Source organism: Erythrolamprus reginae, chromosome 4 (assembly GCF_031021105.1).
Source record: "Erythrolamprus reginae isolate rEryReg1 chromosome 4, rEryReg1.hap1, whole genome shotgun sequence".
Taxonomy (NCBI): domain Eukaryota; kingdom Metazoa; phylum Chordata; class Lepidosauria; order Squamata; family Dipsadidae; genus Erythrolamprus; species Erythrolamprus reginae.
In genome coordinates, this window is record NC_091953.1 from 91,830,482 (window position 1) to 91,854,500 (window position 24,019).

Consider the following 24,019-nt stretch of genomic DNA (forward strand, 5'->3'; position numbering starts at 1 on the left):
TTTTAGGGCGGCTCATTCACCTTTGGTCCCCACCTGTCACTCAGTACTGTGGCTCTTACTAGTTGTAGCATGCACAGTGGCTACATCTTGGGCAACAGCTTCAACAGGCTGGCCAAACCAGGCTGACAGTAGCCGATGGGTTATTGACCTTCGGCGAGATACAAACATGTCTATCCCGAGCATGTGAAGACAGATTCCTACGGACTGAGCGGATAAAACCTACTGGAATAGTCAACAGTCATGAAGTCAGTTTCTGCAAGTGATGTGGTATGCCAAGAGTACGGCAAAATATGAAGTGGTCAACCACTAGGAGAAGGGAAACTCTAACTGCAAACCTCCACTGCCTTTGGCTATATTCATCATTGGAAAAAGCTTCAGGAGTAAACCTTGAGGCAAAATCCGGAGCTGGACTCCGGGAAGCAGTTCCTGACTGTGTACAGTAACGTTCTGATAACTCCTGCAATGTAGCTGGCCTTTGTCATTCCGGTGGATTAATTCAGAGACGTAACAGTCTATCCTCCATACTAATCCACCCAGGCTTCGTGGTCTGGGGAGTCCAGAGCATGATACCATGGTCTTTCAACACCAAAGGATGCCAATGCAATGCAAATTTTGAAACCAGTTACAATGCCTCAACTTACAATCACAATGACAATCATAATTACAGGCTTACAGGCTTTAATCATACATTGAGAATTACCTGTATTTCATTTTTTATGCACCACTATCAAACTCATACAAATAATCAAATTATTTATTTTAGCATTCCTCAATTTGGTTTAATCCCAAATAATTTTATCTATATAATTTAATTCCATTAATTTTTCCATAGACTTCTTGAAGATATTAAAAGGTAATCAAGTTTTAAACTCAGACTCACTTAATTTTCAATACATAATACCAAATTATATGGAGAAAAGATCATATTTATTTTGTTGTCACATAATTTTGCAGCGTGCCTGAAGAAAATGCTTTGCTATAACCATCACAAATTTCTTCACTGAATGAAGTTTCATTTACAGAGGAAAAGCAGTCTATACAAAAATAATCTTCCTGTAGTGAAAGGGAAATTAAAATAATGATATAGATGAAATGATTACAATGTTCTAATTTACTTTTGAAAAGATATGAAAAATAGTATTTCCTTTTTAATTTGTTTTTTTTAAATATTTTTTTCAAAACTTAGTGGACATCTGCAATGCCTCTTCAAAACTTAAGTGTTCATGTGCAATATAGAATATAAATGTTAAAAAAGATTCAGTGCTAGTCTTGCTTATCATAAATGCCTTTGCCATTCATTTCTTGTAAAGGTTTAGCAGTTTATAACTTTTTAGAGCTTTTTAAATGGACAATCTAGAAAAAAATATATAACTGGTTGTACCATCATTAGTCACTTCATACTAAGCAGAAATGTATAGGCATCATTCATCCCAATGAAGCAAAGAAATCCTGGCAAGATGTTTATATATCCTGCCAAGCAGCATTTTTAATTAGCTCTGCAGCAAGTGAAGTTAGGATGACTCAACTCTTCACTGCAGTGTTGCTAGAGTGCATCAAACAGGAAGATAAAACAAAGAAAAAAAGAAACCGAGATATGAAGTTTATCCTGAAAAAAAATATCTTTTAAGTCACTTATGAAAACCATTGATCCAATCTTTGTTTTCTATGAATGATAAAAACAAATATAGCTAAGACTCATCCTAAGCAGAGACCAGTATTTTCATGGACTAAAAGAGAAGTCAGACATTGAAGAGGTTTTTACTGTAAATCGCTATGGAAGCTGAACCTTTTCAGTTTGCTCATAAAATTTTTGAGAACAGAAAGAAAAGAATGAAGCCACCAGGTTTCTCTGAAATACTGAATTATATGTAAGCTGCCGATTTGTGATATTTCACAAAATTTTACCATTTCTCTTATGCAGCATGCCTAAATTTCACCTAATCACAGTAACATCCTAGATAAGAGAAACTGAAATTAAATCTAGAGAAAATAAATGGTTTGTTTAGATAGAAAATTGGATATGGAACTTGAAGCAAAACCTATTTTGGCTGGAACTTCATTCTTTCACTGGGTGGTTGTTTTTTTTTTGTCATTACATTTACAACTGGAGTCTGAGTTAAATAGTGTTATATATAATTTCTGGCTAATATGACTTCTAATTGCATTAAAATACTTTCCACAATACCTAGAACCTTCTCTTTCCAAACCTTGCCTACCTCTTGAAGAATGTTAGTACCTACACCTCTCCTAGAAGAATGAAATATTTTGAGAAATATTAAAAAGGCAGGATAAAGAGCCGGGGTGGCGCAATGGGTAGAGTGCAGTACTACAGGCCACTAAAGTTGACTGCCAGATCTGCAGGTCAGTGGTTCAGATCTCATCACCGGCTCAAGGTTGACTCAGCTTTTCATCCTTCCGAGGACCTGGATTGTGGTGGCAATGTGCTGGCTCTGTTAAAAAGTGCTATTGCTAACATGTTGTAAGCCGCCCTGAGTCTAAGGAGAAGGGCGAATCTAAAAATTAAATAATTAATTAAATAATTAAATATTGCCTCTAGAAAAGAAATAAAAATCCTAAGGGAGACAGACACTCAGAGCTCCAAATAGTTACTGAGGTAGTTGCCAAACAAAGAATGGCTGTATAAAAACAAGAAGTGATTTTCAAAACGAACTTTTCATCAAGTTAAAACTATAGTGAAACCTCGGCTAGAGAACGCCCTCAATAGCGAACATTTCGGATATCAACCAAAAATTTTGTTAAAAATTTGCACCGGATACCGAACGGCCATGTCGTCCATACGTGACTGACCAGCATCTCAGACTAAGCATCATTCGCACTTGAGACACAGTTACGATCAAAATGATTGAAAAAGTATGAAGGAGGCATGCCCGTGTCAGATATCGTCGCTAAATACAGCTTGCCAAAGTCAACAAACTCGACAATTTTAAAGCAAAAGGAGCAGCTTAAAGAAGCTAATGTTTCGAAAGGAGTGAGTTTCATATACTGTATTAGCGAGTCGACAGGGGCTAGGAACCAATTAATCTATTTCCATTATTTCTTATGGGAAAAATCATTTAGGATACCGTACATTTCGGGTACCGACCAACTTTCCAGAACAGATTGTGGTCGTTAGCCGAGGTTCCATAGTTGGACTATTCTTCCACTTTTCCAAAAATTCCAACTAGTGCATAATCCTCCAGAGCAGTCTGCTATAGAAAATAACAAAGCAACAACAAAACAAAGACTGACTTTGCTCCTTAAAGTGACTGAAAAATGGGAGACACATTAGTGAGGTAACATTGCCTTAAGGACATCATGGAGAAAATAGACAACCAAACTCTTAGCCATTTTTGGCTCAATTAATTTTCATTTGAAAATGAATCTTCAGATTATTGCTATTTGTAAAACTGACAGTTTTATAGATTGTTTTGAAATTTCCCACTCCCCAGTGAATAATCAAGTGTGAAATGGTAATTTACATGAAAAATGTGAAATGGTAATGTAACAATAAATTTTATTCTGCCTTATAACCCATTTTCTTAGGCAATAGATATAAACTTTAGAGGTAGTCTTTGTTTAGCAATCAAATTGTAACCAGCATCTCTGTCTTTAAGTGAAGGGAGAAAGAAGAAATAAGTGATTTCTTTAGGCAATTTCTCCTACTTCCTCCACTCCTCCCAGAATGGAAAGATTGGGGAGGAAAGGATTGGAAGAGAGTAAACAGGCACACAATGGAAATACATGGGCTGTTTGCAAACTGCAACCAGATTTGCTGACACCACTGCATTTCTTTGATGTTTATTCTTCACGGTTTACTCTCTTGTAATCCCTTCCTCTCTAATATCTCTGCTATGCAAGTGGGGGGGAGAGAGAAAACCAATAAGTTAAGGTACATAATACAATACATACTGAATGTAATGGTGATTATGTAATTGAAAGATGCTGCAAACGTTGTAAATGCAGACACTGATCATAACATTTTTTTCAGCATGTTGTAACTTTTAGCAATGGTCGCTGAATGAGTCTGTTAGTAAGTGTGAACTGCTTACACACACAACCTTGATGGGGTCTAAGTGATTATCTGAAGTGATCATCAATCTTTTTCACTTTTTTTTCCTCCAATATCTTTGGAATGTAACAATTGAAATTGTAATCCTCTGAATAGAAAAACTCTAACAAGGAATGTGCAGGACGAATAGTCTTTTTGGACTTGAAGTTGCTTTTGATATTGTTCTGTGCACGGCCCTCTCAGCGAACCCATTGACTCAAAAGTTTCTTATTTCATGGTAAAATCAAACTCTTTATTGATAAAAGCATACACAGTGAAAAGTAGATTTGAATGGCAAGGAAAAGGGAGTTATTTCTCTCTCGGGAGCAAAGTGTGGGAAAGGTACCAAACTTGGCCTAATTGGCATTCCTTAGATAACAAGTCCATTTATCATTCAAGCATATCAATCAACTCATTGAAATCCAGAGCAAAAATCCTCCAGCAGAGAATGTCTTTTATTGAGGCAGAAATCATGGTTTTTCAAACACACCACCACTCTCAAACCTGTTCCACTGATCGGCGTTGAAACCCCACACCCAATTACCCCAAATCCTTTGCTTTTGTACTGCCTGGAAGTGACATCACATCCTAAAGAGGTAAGGCTGTAAAGTAATACCTTTTATTGTGCAATTCCTATCGCCTTCTTAGCAATCTCCTATATTGAGGATCTATCCAGGGACTATCCACTCTAATGTCTTCCTCATCTCCTGACTGGGGCCACTCCCCCATTATTATATCAGCCCCCTCTAGGTTGCTCGGGTTCACTCAGGTCACTTTCTCCCTCACTCTCACTCTCTGCATCAGCTGGCAATCCGCCTAGAGAATCTATAGGGGCCTGGCTCATCCTCCTCAGAATCTGACATGACCTGAGGTGGTCAAGGAGCACTCACAACAGATATTATCTACCATGCTATTTTGACCATGGAAAACACAATGCAGCTCCTAGATGAAAACCCCAAATTATTATTATAGGAAAATAAAAATAACATTCCAGTCATCTCAGGTATCCTCTTGTATTTCGAACCAGAGGGGTTAGCTGGCTCATTGACCCTTAGGAGCGCACAGGTCTGGGTACATCCTTTTATTTATTATATTCGCTCACACAACTGCCATTTGTCATTGTATTTATTTTCCCATATTCCAATCAAATAATGAACTATATTTAAATACTATTAGTAAAGTCAGTGAATAATTTTATTACTTAGATTTCTATTTTTTATTACTTAGATTATTTAGAATAATCTGAAGACTACTAAGTGCTCTATATGACATTCACTGCAAGTCAACACTGTAAATGAATACAGGTAGTCTTCATCTTATGTCCCAATTGGTACTGGATTTTTTATCAGAAGTTGGTGTGGCCATAAAGCAAGTCATCATGTGACTCAAAATAATTTTATTATCCTTTTACTATGGTTAAATGAATTTGGTGAAATTACCAAACTTATTCAGAGATATCTGAGAAGGTCATAAGTTGTGATCACGTGACTGCAAGATGCTGCAAACATAACAAATGTGAGCCAGATTACCAAGCACCAAATAGTATTCTATGACTGCAAGGGTAGTTTGACCATCATTACTTCAAGGCACATCATAAGGCACTTTTTTTCTGAGGGTGTTATAATTTCAAACTGTTATTAAATGGTCATGAGTCAAAAACTATTCCTAAAAGCCACTATACCAGGAGTAGGCAAAGTTGGCACTTCTATGACTTGTGGACTTCAATTCCCAGAATTCCTGAGCCAATCATACTAGCTCAGGAATTCTGGGAGTTGAAGTCCACATGTCATAGAAGAGCCAATTTTGCCTACCCCTGCTAGTATTTGTTCTGTCTGGGTCCCCCCAGACGCCAATAACAACCAAAAAGAGTATCAGACACACTGGTAAAAAGCAAAGGCAGTTTATATACTGGAAAGCAAACACAGGTAACAAAAACTGTTCTTACAGATAGGAACACGATGAAGCTTCACAGAGGTTTCACGAAGGCCAGGCAATAAAACAGGAGTCTTGCTGGCAAAAACAACACTGGAGATAATAAAACCCACGCCTCCCCCAAGTCTTTCAGCCTTCTAGGCCACAAGCCAAGATCAGAGATGCCAAGAATCGAAGCAAGGTCACAGGACTCCCAGTTGATAACTCTCCACAAGACTGTAAGGGCGGGCCTGCCTTTTCAACCCTGCTGAGGAGAACCACACCCAAACCCAGCTGTTGCCAATTCAGGGATGGAAATACCTTTCTAATTGGCTCCTTCTTTGAGCTACACATCTCTGCCTCATGTCTATTATAGCCTGTGCGTCTTCATCCAATGAATCCAGGCTACTAGCTGGGGAGAGCCCCCCCCCCCCGGGATCTCAGGCTGCTCTCCCTCCTCCTCTTCCTGACATTCCTCTCCCCGTCTGCCTGGTCCTCCCCCTCCTGGTCACTGTCCTCCTCCTGGGCATGGATCCGGCAGAGCTCCAGCCCGTCCCTGAGGAGCCTCAGGCTGAATCACAACAGTATAAAAAAGGACTCTAAAGCTCTCGTCTCTGCTTTTACGTTAACAACGTTGAAATAGATTTCATTTATGGTATATCTTGCCTTTTATTTAAACTTGAAGCATTTTTATTTACTAGTTTCCTTACTAGTTACTAGTTTCAATATTTGTGAACATTATTAGAAAATTATAATTTTATAACTTCCAAACACAGGAGAATGCCTTTCTATACCAGGTGCTGAGAAATAAAAACAGGAAGCTGCTTTTATTCTATTTTTAGCTTCTTATACAGATGGTGACTATCAAGGAATGGGTACAAACATACATTAGCATTTTGGGCTCACCCAGAGCAATTCTGTACAGTCACACTCAAATCAAGAATTTTTCAAATTCATAAAAGTTGCCCTAAATTTATCTTGATATCTCTGTCATCAAACCTGGGATTCATGTATGGTCATGATAACCAAACATTCAAGATTAGAATTTTGTAGATAAAAGCAAACTTATTTTTTGTTCAAAATGTATACAAAAATTTGCCTTAGGCAACATTGGGAACAAGCTACTTTTGCTTTTGAATCCAAGACTTCTTTTTTGCCTGCTGAAAGGGGAAACAAATTTATTACAGGATTGTTACAAGAGTCAATTTAGAGGGGAAGAAGGAGAAAGCCAAGGAAGATAAACTACATGAATAACTGCTTAAGCTATTTATAATGGATTGCCATGAAGTATTTAATACACTGCCCCATTGTGGACAGCAGCACTCTGGAGTTTGTTTCAGCTTAAACCTAATTCCAAACAACAGTGCATTGTTGTTGGCTTGCTGCTTAAAATATAATAATACAGTCTTCTCTAACTGCTTCTCCCTTCCTCCACCCAAAAGTAGATGATCCTGCATTAAGCAAGGAGGTGGTTTGACACCTGGCAGATTATTTGCAATCCTAAAAATAGGTACTGTATTTTTTGGAGTATAAGACGCACCGGAATATAAGTAGCACCTAGATTTTAGAGGAGGAAAACAAGGGAAAAAGTATTCTGAACCAAATGGTGTAGTAATATATTATTTAATATAATACCAGTGTAGCAGAATACTTTTTATAACCATGTATACTTTTTATAACCATCTACACTTTTTAGAACCATGTACACATTTTAAAAACTTCAAACTTGACAGCTTTAAGACTTGTGGATTTCAACTCCCAGAATTCCTCCCCCAGTCATGCTAGCTCAGGAATGGAAGTTGAAGTCCACAAGTCTTAAACTTGCCAAGTTTGAAGACCCTTGCACCTCTAACCCAGGGGTATTCAAACTTGACAACTTTAAGCTAGTGGACTTCAACTCCCAGAATTCATCCTCAAGTCATGCTAGATTGGGTAATCAGAAGGCAAAAATATCCCCATTTATGTAAAAAATGATCCATTCCCCCCCCCCGTTTTTTTTTCCAAAAACGGGGCATGCAGAGGGTTTGGGAAGCTTGCAGAACACTCCTAGGGGGTGGGAAAAGGCAAAAACGCCCCCACTGTTTCAAAAATGGGTGGTTTTGCCTTCTGCCACCCCCTAGGGGTGCTCTGCAAGCCTCCCAAACTCTCTGCGCACCCCATTTTTTTAAAAAAATGAGTCCATTTTTTGCAAAAAAGGAATCCAGGGGTTGGCCTTTAGGAGGCCAAAAATGGCTGTATTCTGTGTATAAGACACACCAACATTTCCAACCTCTTTTGGGGGGGCAAAAATATGATATATAAAGCAACCATAAACTGGAAAAACTGTTTTAAGAGCATATCTTCTGACAGAAGCTGGCCTTTTGCACCAGTTTTCTAGAGTCTTAAAAGCAAACACAGAATATTTGTCAGTTGAACTTACAATTATTAAATGTTATATTGCCCTGTGACTATTAAATTTAAGGCTTTTTTTCTTGGAATGTATGCTGAATTTAAGAAGTACAGTATATACAATACTCAAAAAATTAAAGGGAACACTCAGAGAACGCATCCTAGATCTGAATGGATGAAATATTCTCCTTGAATACTTTGTCCTGTACAAAGTTGAATGTGCACAACAGCATGTGAAATTGATTGTCAATCAGTGTTGCTTCCTATGTGGACAGTTTGATTTCACAGAAGTTTGATTTAATTGAAGTTATATTGTGTTGTTTAAGTGTTCCCTTTATTTTTTTGAGCAGTATACATTCAATTTATTTTATAAAATGTATAATTCCACATTTTAATAATCCCAACTTTATATAACTAAATATTTTTTTAAAAATAAATTATTTAATTGTAAAGCAGCTATAGCCAAACTCTCAAAATATTGAAAAAAACAAAGTTTAAATTATAGTCAGGTCAACAATATTAGCCAGACAGAACTATGGTATGCAGAACTAATGGAAAAATGGCTTCAATGAAGAGATGAACTAGTCCGCGCCCTTTGAAGATAACATGTGACTAAAGAGAAGGAAATTTTTTAATCAGCAGTGGTGGGTTGTGCCGGTTCAGGAGGATTGGTAGTTGCGATCTGCAGATGGGCCCGCCCCGGCCATCTTCCCAAATGCAATCCCGTCCTATATTGCTGTGCTTTTTTGGTGCAGCATGCATGTGTACACTATGCACAAGCGGATTCCTATATTTTGCGATGCCACATGTGCTCATATTTCTGATGCTGGGTGAACCAGTTGTTACGACCATCTCTGATAATCAGCATTAATATTTTAGGGGCTTTTCAAATGACAAGTCTATTTTCAAATAAAAAACTATTATTTACAAATAATAATTATTGCTTACTTCATTTGCTGACATATAATACCATTTACTTTTGTATTAGAAAGCTTATTGCAGAAATTTAAATATATGATTTTGACTTTAAAACTGACCAACCAATTGTTCTATAGTCAGGCTTCATATAAATTTCTACCCTGAAAGCTTCCCTAATGACTTATTTTCTTATTTAAATTGCATAGTGGATAATTTGGAAATGATCAGTAACTGCAAACAGTTTGTTTCAATAATTTTTTATTATGGTCACAGACCAGCATTAACTGCAAACAGTTTGAAGGAAAAAGCACAATTAAAGTTATGAATATTTCGATATCAAAGTATCAAACACTATGGAGTTAATGCTGCATGTGCTAGCCCAAAAGTATTCAAAAGACAAATCATACCCCCATTCTCTTAAAATGCTTCGGAGGGATAGCATTAGTGAGTTTCTTAAGCTATTTAGATATAACATGAAACAAGTTTGTACTGCAATCACTATTTTAGACGCCACAAGTCTTCGGAGAGGCATACAAATCTAATAAATACAAATACAAATTTTGTGCTCTGAAGGTAAAATAATTTTTTTACATTATATTTTTTTCCAAATTATTATCCCCCCCTCCATAATATATATTAAATATTTTTTAACTTTTTAAAAATACTTCCCAATTAGTGAAAACGGAAAATATTTTTACATCTAAAAATACTTCATTTTTATTAGAGGCAAAATAAAAGAGCTGCATTCAATTTCATTAATGCATTTTTCCTAAAATGCAAGGCAATTCTGAGTTAGAAAAACTTCCTGCTTTGAGCAGCTGAGGGGTAAATTCCAAAATCCTGCAGAAGCTTTATTTTATTTCTTGCATTATGACTCCCAGTCATTAATTTCCAGATCATAGTCATGATTTCCAAACAGACCAACTTAAGTTTATGGCTAGCCCTCATAACCAATCCATATTAATAAGTTATAATGTCATTCAATCATACTGCCTTCAATTCCTGTCTGCCATTTTTCAATACAAGTATGGAGTCTATAGCAATACAGTACAGTAATAGAAATCCCGAGCATATAGAAAAAGACAAGTCTGACATAAAAAATGTCAACATCTAAAGCTCAGTGAGACAATACTTTAGTTTTCTACGACATTCTTTTAATGAAGTAGAGCAAAATAACTTCAATAAATAAAATACTAGAACAATAACACAATGAATTTATCAAGCCATTTGTGTTATCTTTATTAAGGCAACCATACTATTCTGTGTTAAATTCGGTGATTACTTCTTCCCAAACCTATTACTGTACTCACTATCCCACTGAATCATATGTGCATGCACATACACTTAGACTTAATACTTTAGGGACTCTGAGAAGCTCATAAAATATATGCCACATTAAAGTGATCAATCTTTACATTCCAAACATTCATGTCATTTTGCAGCAACACACTAAAATCTCAGCTCTGGAGAAGTACTTTTTAATCTACAGAATTCAGCAGGAACTTTCTTGAAATGCAATAGTACAAACATTTAATATAAGACTGCGCAATATAACATTTTACTATGCAGGTTTTCCAAGATTTCCTTTGACTTTACTCTTTTTTCCTGGTCTCTCTAAAAATCTACAACTGCAAATATGGTAGTCAGCAGTTTGACCTAGCAACATTCATGCATTTTGCCTTCACCAATACTATTTGATTCAGAGGCTACTTTGACCCAAAAGCTTGAAGGCTAATCTACAATTAACTGGGTTCACACAACACCGTTAATGAACTATGGCTACTGTGTAATATACCAAATGCAAAATGGAAAGAGAAGCGGATTTTGCTGGGCAACGACTTCAAGTTCCTAAGCCAAGTATTTATTTGAGCATAAATGCGACCTTGTATAAACTGTTCACAATATGCTATTTAAACAAACATTGCAAACCACTTTTTTTAAATCTGGAGGCCAGGTCTTAAATCTGTTATAGTCCAATGAATTAACAAAATTTATTTATTTATTTATTGGACTTTTATGCCGCTCCTCTCCGAGGACTCAAAACCCTCAATGAAAATGCGCAATTTCAGTCCAATGAGCCAGCAATGTCTCTCAGTCCCTCTGGGACTATTCCTTCAAAATATGTCCTATAGCTTGGGCGGGGTGGAGAAGTGGCAACCTGATTTTTTTTTTAAAAAAAAAAAAGGGCGAAAGCTAAATCTTTAAAGCTTTTATAAATGCCCTTCCCCTTTTCCGCGGCATTGCAGCATAAAAGCTTCGAGCGGGGCTGTTTTGATACCCGAGCGGCATCCATCAACCAGAGAAGGGGGGGCCCGTCGGGCTGAAGAAAATAACCGAGCGACCACACCCAGCTGAGCGGGTGGGCACCAAGGAGGGGGGGGGAGGGAAATCGGACCGAGCAACTTTTTTGAGGGAGGGGGATCGACCTTACCTCTGCAAAGGGCCGCCAGCAGCAGAATCGCTAAGGAGAGGCTAAGGGCGAGTCTCCCCATGGCGGGTCGAGGAACTTTCTGAGCAGCTGCTTCTCTCCAAGTCTTGAGGCAAACTTTTAAGAGAAACGCCTTCCTCTCTTTTCGTTCCCCGCTCTTCCCCCCCCCCCCTGCCCTCACAGAAGGAACGTCGATTCTTACGTAAGAACCGCAACACAACAACCCCAAAGTTAGCAACTGGGCGAAAACAAGAGCGATATGCGCTACCCCTAAACTGTGGGGCTGCCCTCCGGGAAGTCGACCAACCAATCCCGGGAAGGAGCTAAATATCGGCGGCCAATCAAAAGGGCGAAGGGAATGTCTGTTAAACGCTGTCTAGCAGGGAAGACACAGGCGTTGAGTCATGTCCCCGTAATAGGAAACCCGCGGGCGAGAGGTCCGTAGGGTGTGGCGCGTTTGGGATTTTTTTTTTTAAATTTTTTGAAGCTGGAGGGAAAGGGTGCTTGTAAAGTTAATTGCCGAGAGAGGATTGTAAATGCTTCTAACTAAGAGAGTAGAGTTTGCTCCCGGGTCAAGAATTTAAAGATTTACTTTGATGGCAAGAAACCGGGGATGGAATCGATCTTCAAAAATATTGTGTTCTTTTTCTTTGGTTCGTCTTTTGACAAACGTGCCTCTACTGGAAATGAAGCTCGTGTTCTTCTGTATTGTACCCTCTATCGCAGTGTTTCCCAACCTTGGCAACTTGAAGATAGCTGGACTTCAACTCCCAGAATTCCCCAGCCAGCATTTGCTGGCTGGGGAATTCTGGGAGTTGAAGTCCAGATATCTTCAAGTTGCCAAGGTTGGGAAACACTGCTCTATCGGGACTGGAGGATCCTCCTTATAGTTCCTTAACGTGGGTAAAGCACCGGAGAAATTCTTATTTTTAATGTGTTCCTATTTTCAGTTATGGTTAGCGTCCAAATAAATGACTGGTGACTTTTTTTTCGGAGGCACTTCAGATTTCAACTTTTGCCAGCTGCTGACTCTGGAGCCAAACTAATTTAAAAAGATAGATGTGAGTTGATCTGGAAGAGACATAAGTTGCTTTAAAAATTCACATGTGGGTATAAAACATTCATATACTGTATACATATGTCTCTTCCAGATCAACTGACAACACAAATACAGTATATATGAGAGAGAAAAAGAGAGTGGTGAGTTGACCTAGAAGAGAATATATACCTATATACTACATTATTTTATATATAGTAGGGAGCAGTGGGTTCCCTCTCATATTTGGATCTGCTGGGTAACTTGACAGAAAAACATTTAAATTTCCCCTGGCTCTACTGATAAAAGGGTGTAAAGCCTATGGCCTAGAAGTTAAAGAAGGTTCAAATCCTATAAGGATATGACTAGCTGACAAAAGCTAAAAAGTTCCAAATAGATCTATCCAAGTCTCCCTCTACTTCTTTATCAGTTCTTTACAAGTTTGAATGTGTGTGTGTGTGTGTATATGTACATATACTTATTAATTGGATTCAGGATGTTATATATTGTTATTTCATATGTTATAAGCTGCCCCTGATCCGATTCCCAGGGACCCTGACGCCACGAGGATTCCCCCGAGCCCAGCTATCTACAGGGAGCCCCGACGCCTAGCTGACTTCCCTGAGCACCAGACACCAGGGGATTCCCCACGAGCCTCGCAAGCCTCGTGAGCCCTCGGCGACACCCCCTCCCAGAGCCCCGATGCCCAGCTGACTCCCCCAAGCCCCCGGAGCCATCAGCAAAGCCAGGAGGGCTCCCCCCAGCCTCCGGAGACCACAGCGACCTCCCCCGAAGCCCCGACGCCCAGCTGATTCTCCTGGGAGCATCAAAGGCTAGGAGGACACCCCAGAGTCTCCAGAACCATCTATGACACCCAGCTGACTCCCCCAAACCCCTGGAGCCATCAACCAAGCCAGGAGGACTCCCCAGAGCCTCCGGAGCCATCCCTGACCTCCCCCGAAGCCCTGACGCCCAGCTGACTCTTCCGGGAGCGTCAGAGGCAAGGAGGACTCCCCAGAGCCTCCGGAGCCATTTACAACCTCCCCTGAAGCCCCTGATGCCCAGCTGACTCTGCCTGAACAACCAGACGCTAGGAGGACTGCCCCGAACCTCCGGAGCCCTCGGTGCCCACAGCAACCTCCCCCGATGTCCAGCTGACTTCACCGGGAGCACCAGAAGCCAGGAGGACTCCCCCAAGCCTCCGGAGCCCTCTGTAACCCCCCCCCATGAAGCTCTGAAGCCAGGCAGTGTGCCCTTGGCGACCTCCCCCCAACCTCCGCCATTACTTTGTGGCTGAAAGACCAGCTCTGCTCCTCAAATCTCTGTTCTTCATAATCCTAAAACCACCCAGCTTGCAGTGACGCTCCAACCCTCCCTAGTGGCTGTATAATAACACAGCAGTCACATCCAAAACCTTTCTCATTCAAAAGCTATAGATCTGTACAGGTCGCTCCAACACCCCTAGTGGCTGCAAAGGAACCTAGCAGTCACTTCCAAATTGCTCTCATTCAACCAGCAGCTATGCCGTCCAAGAAAAAACCCCAAGCAAATCAAGTAAATGATTCTGTTAACATTTGCTTCATATGCAACAACACTATTAATACACAAGAAGGATTTATAAAATGTCATTCCTGCAAAAAATCAGCTCAACATACCTGCCTTAACATAAATAAGCATGTCGCCACTTTTCTTCAAGATAATCCTTCTTTCTACTATTTCTGCCCATCCTGTACTCCCAAACCAGACTCCCTTGGCAATCTATCCGATGTAATCCAATCAGCAGTCTCTAAAACTCAATAATCATACACAGAAAGCATGGAACTACAGCTTGCCTCCATAGAAAAAACATCCAAGATCTGATACACGCTAAAACACCAAAACAAGTACCCTACACCACCACCCCACCACCACTTTATACTCCACCCAGCCACCACTACCTCTATCTCCAAACCCTACTACTGACATCTCCACCCTGATGCAAAATGCCATGGAACGTGGACAAAAACGCCATAATGCCGTACTTTTTGGCCTAGAAGAAAATGGGGAAACCGATCTATCAAATATCCGTAGTATCATCCACAACCATCATCCTCAATCAATCGTCCCTGATGATATCTTAGCGGTTTCTAGAAGCGGCCCTATACTAAAGTACAGTGATGGATCAATGGCTCCCCGGCTGTGTAGAATAGTCTGCAAAAATGAAATTACCAAACAACAGTTCATCAAGACCATGAACTCCATCGCCAGAAATAACACAAAATACAACAAACTCCAATCCAGACCAGACCTAACACTACTCCAATGCATCCGCTCTCGGGAACTACAGGCCGGAGACGTTGTGACCAAGGTGAAACTAACCTCTACATTGACTACCGCTCTGATTGCATCAGGACCAAAACTCATAATCCTCCCTTCATCCCCAAACCCACTGTCCCTCCTCAACCATCTTCTCCACCCACCATCCCTCATCTACAAAAAAAAAAAACCCAGTACTTCAAGCAACGAATAGGATAGTGCGCCTCTTACTACCTCATTCCAATCCAATTTCAACTCAACTTATTCCAATCTCACCCTTGATCACAAATTCAATCTCAAATGTAAACTAATCAATGCAAGAAGCATAATCAACAAGTTGTCTGAATTCCTCATCCTACTTGACACAAACATATTTGACTTAATCTTTGTTTGTGAAACATGGCTGAATTCTTCCTATCCTGACTCCATCATCACACAAAGTAACTACCTGGTCTTCCGGTCTGACCGCGAATCCCGCAGAGGGGGTGGTGTAGCCATATTCTACAAAAGCTCACTCAATCTAAAAAACATTCAAGTTGCACAACATCTTATCCTTCCTGACAGCCTAGTTTGTGACATTTCCCTCAACACTACACTCCGTTTCCTACAGTGCTACAGAGCTCCAAACTACAACATTACCCATGCAACTAAACTAACCTCCTTCCTAACTTGGGCAACCTCCTGCCCCCATCCCATTATCTTCCTTGGTGACCTCAACCTACCACACATCAACTGGTCACTTAATGAATGCTCCACTGAACCTATACATACCGCCATCTATAACGCTGTCACCAGCCTAGGACTAGAACAACTAGTATCAAACAACACCAGACTCAACAACTGTCTCGACCTCATATTCTGCAACAGCAAAAGTGCTATCTATGGACTGCACACAAAAGAACCCTTCTCCAACAGCGACCACAGTATGATCTACTTCAACCTCAACCTACATCATCTAAACACTCACCAGAAGTATGCGGCGCCTAAGTACAAATTCAGGAAAGCCAACTATGATCTCATAGACACCAATCTCTCAATCCTTAACTGGCAATCCTTGTTCTCTAACTGCATCACCACTGATGATCCCTACAATATGTTTTTACTCCAAATCAAAAGGCTTATCGAACTACATGTGCCACTCACTTCTTCCAGAGGTAAACGAAAAAATAACATACCTGTCTCGATAAAGAAACTACAAACCAAAAAAAAAATCCCTGTGGCGTAGAAACAAAAAAAGCCCAGTAACCAACTTTAAAGTCCGCTACAAAAGCATATGCCAAAGAATAAGAGCAGAATGCCTCAACTATCACAGCAAACAAGAGGAAAGCCTCCTTCGCACCAAGTCTAACCGTGCTTTCTATAACTTCGTCAACAACAAACTCAATGACTCCAGACCTATTCCACAACTCGTAGGATCCAATAACAAAGAATACCATGATGACCCATCCAAGGCCAACCTCTTCAACTCTTTTTTCGGCTCTGTTTTTGTTAGCAGCAATGGTTCTTCCCCCATCTTCGCAAATCGTACCTCTAACCCCCTAAAAAACCTAACCCAAATCGTCTTCACTGTAGACAATGTAGAAAAAGCAATCCGTGACCTCAAACCCTCCCTATCTGTCAGACTAGATGGTCTCTGTGCATACTTCCTAAGGAAACTTTCTTCTGCTCTTGCTGAACCCCTAAGCATTATCTTCCAAAAATCCTTCAGGACCAGCACGCTCCCCAAGCTGTGGCCAAAAGCAATAGTCATCCCCATTTTCAAAAAAGGAGACCCTTCACTAGTGGACAACTACAGACCAATATCTCTCTGTTGCGTTCCTTATAAAATCATGGAATCAATTATAAATCGACCAATCACCCTCTACTTAGAATCTAATAACCTACTCTCAAACAAACAATTTGGATTCAGAAAGAAACTATCCTGCAACCTACAACTACTTCACTGAAAAAACATTTGGACTACCCTCCTCGACCAAGGAAAATCCATTGATGCAATTTATATAGACTTTTGCAAAGCCTTCAACTCAGTGGTCCACGACAAACTACTCCTAAAACTCAAATCCTATGGCATCTCAGGACTCCTCCACAACTGTATTACTGCATTCCTGTCAAACAGGCAACAAATTGTCAAAATTGGTAGCGCCATCTCCACCCCCGCCCCTGTCATAAGCGGCGTTCCCCAGGAAAGCGTACTAGGTCCTACTCTCTTCATTCTCTACATCAATGATCTCTGTGACCATATCAAAAGCAACTGTGTTCTCTTTATTTTATTTATTATTTATTTATTAGTTGGACTTGTATGCCGCCCCTCTCCGAAGACTCGGGGCGGCTCACAACAAGTAAAAACAGTCACAACAATCCAATTAATTAAAATATTTAACGATTTAAGAAAAACCCCATGTAATAGCAAACACACACACAAGCATACCATGTATAATTAACATGCCCAGGGGAGATGTTTAGTTTCCCCATGCCTGACGGCAAAGGTGAGTCTTAAGGAGTTTTCGGAAGGCAGGAAGAGTAGGGGCAGTTCTAATCTCCGGGGGGAGTTGGTTCCAGAGAGCCGCCGCCGCCACAGAGAAGGCTCTTCCCCTGGGACCCGCCAACCGGCATTGTTTAGTTGACGGGACCCGGAGAAGGCCCACTCTGTGGGACCTAATCGGTCGCTGGGATTCGTGCGGCAGGAGGCGGTCTCGGAGATATTCTGGTCCGATGCCATGAAGGGCTTTAAAGGTCATAATCAACACTTTGAATTGTGACCGGAAACTGATCGGCAGCCAATGCAGACTGCGGAGTGATGGTGAAACATGGGCGTACCTAGGTAAGCCCATGACTGCTCTCGCAGCTGCATTCTGCACGATCTGAAGTTTCCGAACACTTTTCAAAGGTAGCCCCATGTAGAGAGCATTACAGTAGTCGAACCTCGAGGTGATGAGGGCATGAGTGACTGTGAGCAATGAGTCCCTGTCCAGATAGGGCCGCAACTGGTGCACCAGGCGAACCTGGGCAAACGCCCCCCTCGCCACAGCTGAGAGATGGTTTTCTAATGTGAGCTGTGGATCGAGGAGGACGCCCAAGTTGCAGACCCTCTCTGAGGGGGTCAATAATCCCCCCCCCAGGGTAATGGACGGACAGATGGAATTGTCCTTGGGAGGCAAAACCCACAGCCACTCCGTCTTATCCGGGTTGAGTTTGAGTCTGTTGACACCCATCCAGGCCCCAACAGCCTCCAGGCACCGGCACATCAATTCCACCGCTTCGTTGACTGGGCATGGGGTGGAGATGTAAAGCTGGGTATCATCGGCATATTGATGATACCTCACCCCATGTCCTTGAATGATCTCACCCAGCGGTTTCATGTAGATGTTAAATAGCAAGGGGGAGAGGACCGACCCCTGAGGCACCCCACAAGGGAGAGACCTCGGAGCCGACCTTTGACCCCCCACTAACACCGACTGCGACCGGCCAGAGAGGTAGGAGGAGAACCACTGAAGAACAGTGTCTCCCACCCCCAGCCCCTCCAACCGGTGCAGAAGGATACCATGATCGATGGTATCGAAAGCCGCTGAGAGATCGAGGAGCACCAGGACAGAGGATAAACCCCTGTCCCGGGCCCGCCAGAGATCATCCATCAACGCGACCAAAGCGGTTTCCGTGCTGTAATCGGGCCTGAAACCCGACTGCTGGGGACCTAGATAATCAGCTTCTTCCAAGGACCGCTGGAGCTGGAGTGCCACCACCTTCTCGACAACCTTCCCCATAAAGGGAATGTTGGAGACTGGACGATAGTTGTTAAGTACGGCTGGGTCCAGGGAGGGCTTCTTGAGGAGGGGGCGCACAAGCGCTTCTTTATAGAGTGATGGAAAAACTCCCCTCCCCAAGGAAGCGTTGGTAATCTCCTGGGCCCAGCTCCGTGTCACCTCCCTGCTGGCCGAGACCAACCAGGAGGGACACGGATCCAGTAAGCAGGTGGCAGAACTCACAGCTCCGATGGCCTTGTCCACTTCATCAGGTGTCACCAGATCAAACTCTTCCCAGACAGGTGGACAAGTACGTGCCCCAGTCACCTCGACTGACTCGTTGTCAGTTGACTCTGTTTTACAATTGGAGTCGAGGTCGGCCCGGATCTGAGCGACTTTATCAGCGAAAAACGTGTTAAACTCCTCGGCACTACTCTGCAAGGGCTCCCCAACTCCCCCCTGATTAAGAAGGGAGCGGGTCACCCTAAACAGAGCAGCCGGGCGGGATTCCGCTGATGCAATCAAGGCGGCATGGTACGCGCATCTTGCCGCCTTGAGCGCCACTTTGTAAGTCTTAATAAAAGCTCTTACAAGTGTTCGATCAGATTCGGACCTACTCTTCCTCCATCACTTCTCTAGACGTCTCTTTTGGCGTTTCAACATCCGGAGCTCCTCTTTGCCGACGATGTGAAACTTTTCAACACCATTGATAACACACTCACTCTCCAAAAAGATCTGGACTTTGTCTCAGACTGGTCTAACACCTGGCAACTTCAAATATCAACCAACAAATGCTCTATCCTCCACATTGGCAAAAAGAATCCTAACCGCACATACGAACTGAATAAACAATCTCTCACTGTTAACCCACATTCTGTAAAGGACCTTGGAATACTAATATCGAATGACCTAAGTGCTAAATCCCACTGCAACAATATCGCCAAAACAGCCTCTAGAGTTGTTAACATGATCCTACGCAGCTTCTGCTCAGGCAATCTCACTCTACTCACAAGAGCCTACAAAACTTTTGCCAGACCCATCATAGACTACTGCTCATCTGTCTGGAACCCATACCACATCTCAGACATCAACACCCTTGAAAATGTCCAAAGATATTTCCCCAGAAGAGCCCTTCACTCCTCCCCTCGAAACAGAATATCCTACGAAAATAGACTAACAATCCTGGGCCTAGAAAGCCTAGAACTACGGCGCCTAAAACACGATTTGAGTATTGCCCACAAGATCATATGCTGCAATGTCCTACCAGTCAATGATTACTTCAGCTTCAACCGCAATAACACAAGAGCACGCAACAGATTCAAACTTAATACGAACCGCGCCAAACTTGACTGTAAAAAATATGATTTCAACAATCGAGTTATTGAAGTGTGGAACTCATTGCCGGACTCAATTGTGTCAACCCCTAACCCCCAACACTTCTCCCTTAGACTCTCCATGATTGACCTCTCCAGGTTCCTAAGAGGCCAGTAAGGGCCTCTTAGGAACCCTTACATAAGTGCAATGGTGTGCCTTTCGTCCCCTGTCTCTTCCTTTCATATATCCTCTCCTCTAAGTTCACTTTCACCCTCTTTTATATTATCACATGTCTATTTTTCTTCCTATGTATTTGTGTATTGGACAAATGAATAAATAAAATAAATAAAATAAACAGTAGGCCTCCCTGCAGCCCCGGAGAGCAAAAACATGCTGCAGGATGGGCGTGCCATACCTATCACACCCAATTTTAGGACTAGTAAGTCTCCCTGCAGTCCCCTAGAACCAAAAACGGGCCATGGGAGGACTGTGTCGCACTCCGCATCCCATTTTGGGCTACTAGGCTTCCTTGAACTTATCTGGGAGACATAACGAAACACATGGGGACACCTGGAAGGGGTGGGGCCAGCAATCAATTTAACCACTGGTTCGGCTGGTTGAATCCCACCACTAGATATATTTCTTGTGTAAGCTTCCATATAGATATATTGGCCTATGCTAAGACTTGAAGCAAAGGACTTCCCTGCTTTGGGTGTATGGCCTTCGTAAGTCTTTTTTACACTTGCAAACTTATGCTAATAGCCCATTTAATTGATAAAAGTTGGGAGGCTGAGGAGGTGAAGCTGAGGGTTGCCATACAAATACGATATTTTAATCAACAACCACATTTTCTCAAATGGTAAGTCAATCCTGTGTATGCAAAGCATATGTATTATGTTTAATTGTTGTGGTATTAAAATACTTTATCGTCTTAATAGTCACAATCTCCACCATGATATGAATTTCAAAAACATTTATTTGTAATGATTGTAAGAAATATTATAGTAATTGTAGAACTGACAAATCTCATTTAATAACTTTGTGTTCTTTAGAGATTGTTACCGTTTAAGTGGACTAGAATATAGCAATCATCTTTTACTAGGAAGTTGTTAGGGGTTTTTTCCCCCAAAAAATCGTGTACTGTATTTGTAAAATTTGTAATACAATTTGTAATTACGTTTATATCAATATCAATTAACTTTACATCAGTCCTATGTAGTTAGCTGGGAGAAAAAAAGATCTTCCAGAAACTCCTTATGACATCCAAAGTCCTGTATATTATCAGTGGCCACAGTGCTCTATCCCTACCCTGCTCAATGCAGAAGCAAGAATTATGCTTTAAGTTGCCAAAGTGAAGTTTTGTTACAAAAACTAAATTAAAAAGGATTTGAATTAAAAAGGAGTTTGGACAATGGAATGCTGGTGCCCCAATTCTAACAAGCATATCTGAGGCATCCAGGTTGAGCATGCCACCCTATCAGTAGTGCTCCATTGTGCTAGCAAAGGGGCACACCCAATAAGATTAGGACTGCTCTGCTCTAGTGGAAGAAATAAAAGGAAGTATTCATCAGAGATGACAAATGCTATATCCATCCAGTGTTTAAACTGGTTACAAAACCTCAGAACAATAGAATTCAAAGCTAGGTCAGCACTGTTCCTGAGCTATGATGAATCACTTAGTCTGCCTCAAATACATTGTTGTCATGTAATTTTTCATACCCCTCCACAATTTAATCTTACATGAAAAAATGCCACATTGTGGTAACTACTAAACACACACACATAGACATTTATGAATCAAATTTATATAATCACCCATTATATACAAATCCAATAAAAATAAAATAAATAAATTACCAAAAGTATCCACAACAAATGGATAAAACCACTTATAACAACTTACAGATGGTAAAGAAATATTCAGAAATCACATTAATTGTAGATAGTATTTAAAAAATGCAAATCCTAGGCCAAGAGAGAATAAAAATAGCCAGTCCCAGATCTTGATAACCAGATCTTTCAGAATATCAAAATGATTTAATTTAATTTAATAATTGCATTTCAGGAAATAGAATGTTTCAAAGGTCTGGTGCCATGGCAGAGAAGCGCACTTCTTGAATTTTACCAAATATAAATCCTAGCTGATGGTACCCACATCATGCTTCCTCTAGAAGATCTCATGGAACAGGCTGATATAAATAGGAAGAGGTGATGCCTCAGATAAGATGGTAAATACCAACACTTTGAATTGATGTGGAGGCAAAGTGGCAACTCATGTAGCTTGTGTGTGTTGTGTGTGTGTATGTCTGTGTGTGTGTGTGTGTGTGTTTCTTTCTTTCTTTTCTGTCTGTATTGATTTGATTTGATTTGATTTGATTTGACTTGATTTCTACAGTCCAACGGGCAAACCGGAAGTGTGTTCTGAACTTCTGGTTTGCCTCTTGGGCTGTTTTTTGCACTCTGGGGCTTCAGGAAGCATCCCTGAACCCTCCAGAGTGCAAAACAAATAGCACAATGGGCAAACTTGACATCAATTTTTCAAAACTTCCAGTTTGCCTGTTTGGCTGTTTTTTCACGTCGCAGGCTTCAGTGAGGCCTGTATGCATGCGCAGGGATGTGGGGGATTGTGTGTATGCTTGGTGGCAGCACGGGGGTGCATATGTGTGGGAGGGAGGGAAGGGGTGTGGGCATAGGCACGCATGCTAGCATACACCCACACGTGCCCTTTTGGCACGTGAACCAAAAAAGGTTTGCCACCACTGGTTATAGGATTATGTCACTCAGAAGTTTCATGTAGATGTTAAAAAGGAGCCAAGAGAGTATTAAATCCTGCCACAAAAGAGCAGCTGTGGATTGGATCTCTTGCTTCTTATTAACACTGATTGGTACTGGCCTTGAATAAAGGAGCTGAACCGGTGCCAGATTATGCCACCCAGCCCAATAGAATATCATGGTTGATGGTACTGAAAGCAGCTGAGAGGTCAAGAAGACCAAAGATAGATGCACCAGTCCCGTCTGATATCGTTCATAATGCTTTCTGAAGAGGTCCAGATAAGTGTGTGTGTGTGTGTGTGTGTGTGTGTGTGTGTGTGTGTGTGTATCTTTGTATTACCAAGTATGATAGCTCCCAAGGAGTCAAGAGGATATCTCACACATATTTTGAATAGCACTAGGAGAAATAGGCATTGGACTTATAGATGTTTGTTGTGTTTATGCTTATAAGCAAACATCTCATCACTACTTCCAAAAGAGAATTCTGCCAATGAGTGTTTTCATTAATTTCAGTAATCACTGTGTTAGAAGAAATGTCCATGTGGGTTCAATTCCGAGTGGGAAGAAAGACACTGGACACATGGAGACTGGTTGGAAAGATTGTTTAATGGTGGACAGGACCATATAGTTTGAGGTCCTGGGCAAAAAGGGCACATGGGTGAGATAGGAAAAGAGATTTAACCTGCCTTGGAGCTTCCTGTTCCTGTGTAAGAAATGTACTCTAATTGGTTGTCAGACACCCGTGGGACCAGGCAGAGGTAACATTGTAGGTTGTCTTGAGTCCCAGGCCTGGTTGAATCCTGCTGGGTGATGATGTAATGGAGGGGCTTTGGACAAATCGTATTATGGCTTAATGGCTTTGTCCTGGTTTGAATCTTGAGTAGGGCTAATCCTATCATGTCCTGAGGGCCATATGCAGCGGTGGGCTACGAGTTGGAATGCTAAATTGGGATCGCCGCCGCGACTCGTGAGTGCTTGCACGACCAGTGCGATTTTGCTTCTGCACCTGAGGAGGTAGCAAAATCGTGCATGGAGCCGCAGGTGCACACCCACTGTTTCAAAAATGGGTGTTATTGCCTTCTGCCACCCCCTAGGAGCACTCTGCAAGCCTCCCAAACTCGCTGCGCACCCCATTTTATAAATAAAAATGAGCCCATTTTTCGCAAAAA

General features: G+C 41.4%; 1 protein-coding gene across 2 annotated transcripts in view; it reads right to left on the reverse strand.

The window, feature by feature from the left end:
- Positions 1-11,987, reverse strand: part of LOC139166799 (CD99 antigen-like) — a 48,715-nt gene extending 36,728 nt beyond the window's left edge. The window contains exon 1 of one of the 2 annotated variants that reach the window (XM_070750883.1): positions 11,697-11,984. In XM_070750883.1, coding sequence (XP_070606984.1) covers positions 11,697-11,757 — 61 coding nt within the window. In that variant the 5' untranslated portion in view covers positions 11,758-11,984. Of the gene's footprint in view, positions 1-11,696 lie in introns of both variants that reach the window. The other variant, XM_070750882.1, reaches the window with a different exon arrangement.
- Positions 11,988-24,019: the final 12,032 nt, after the last annotated feature.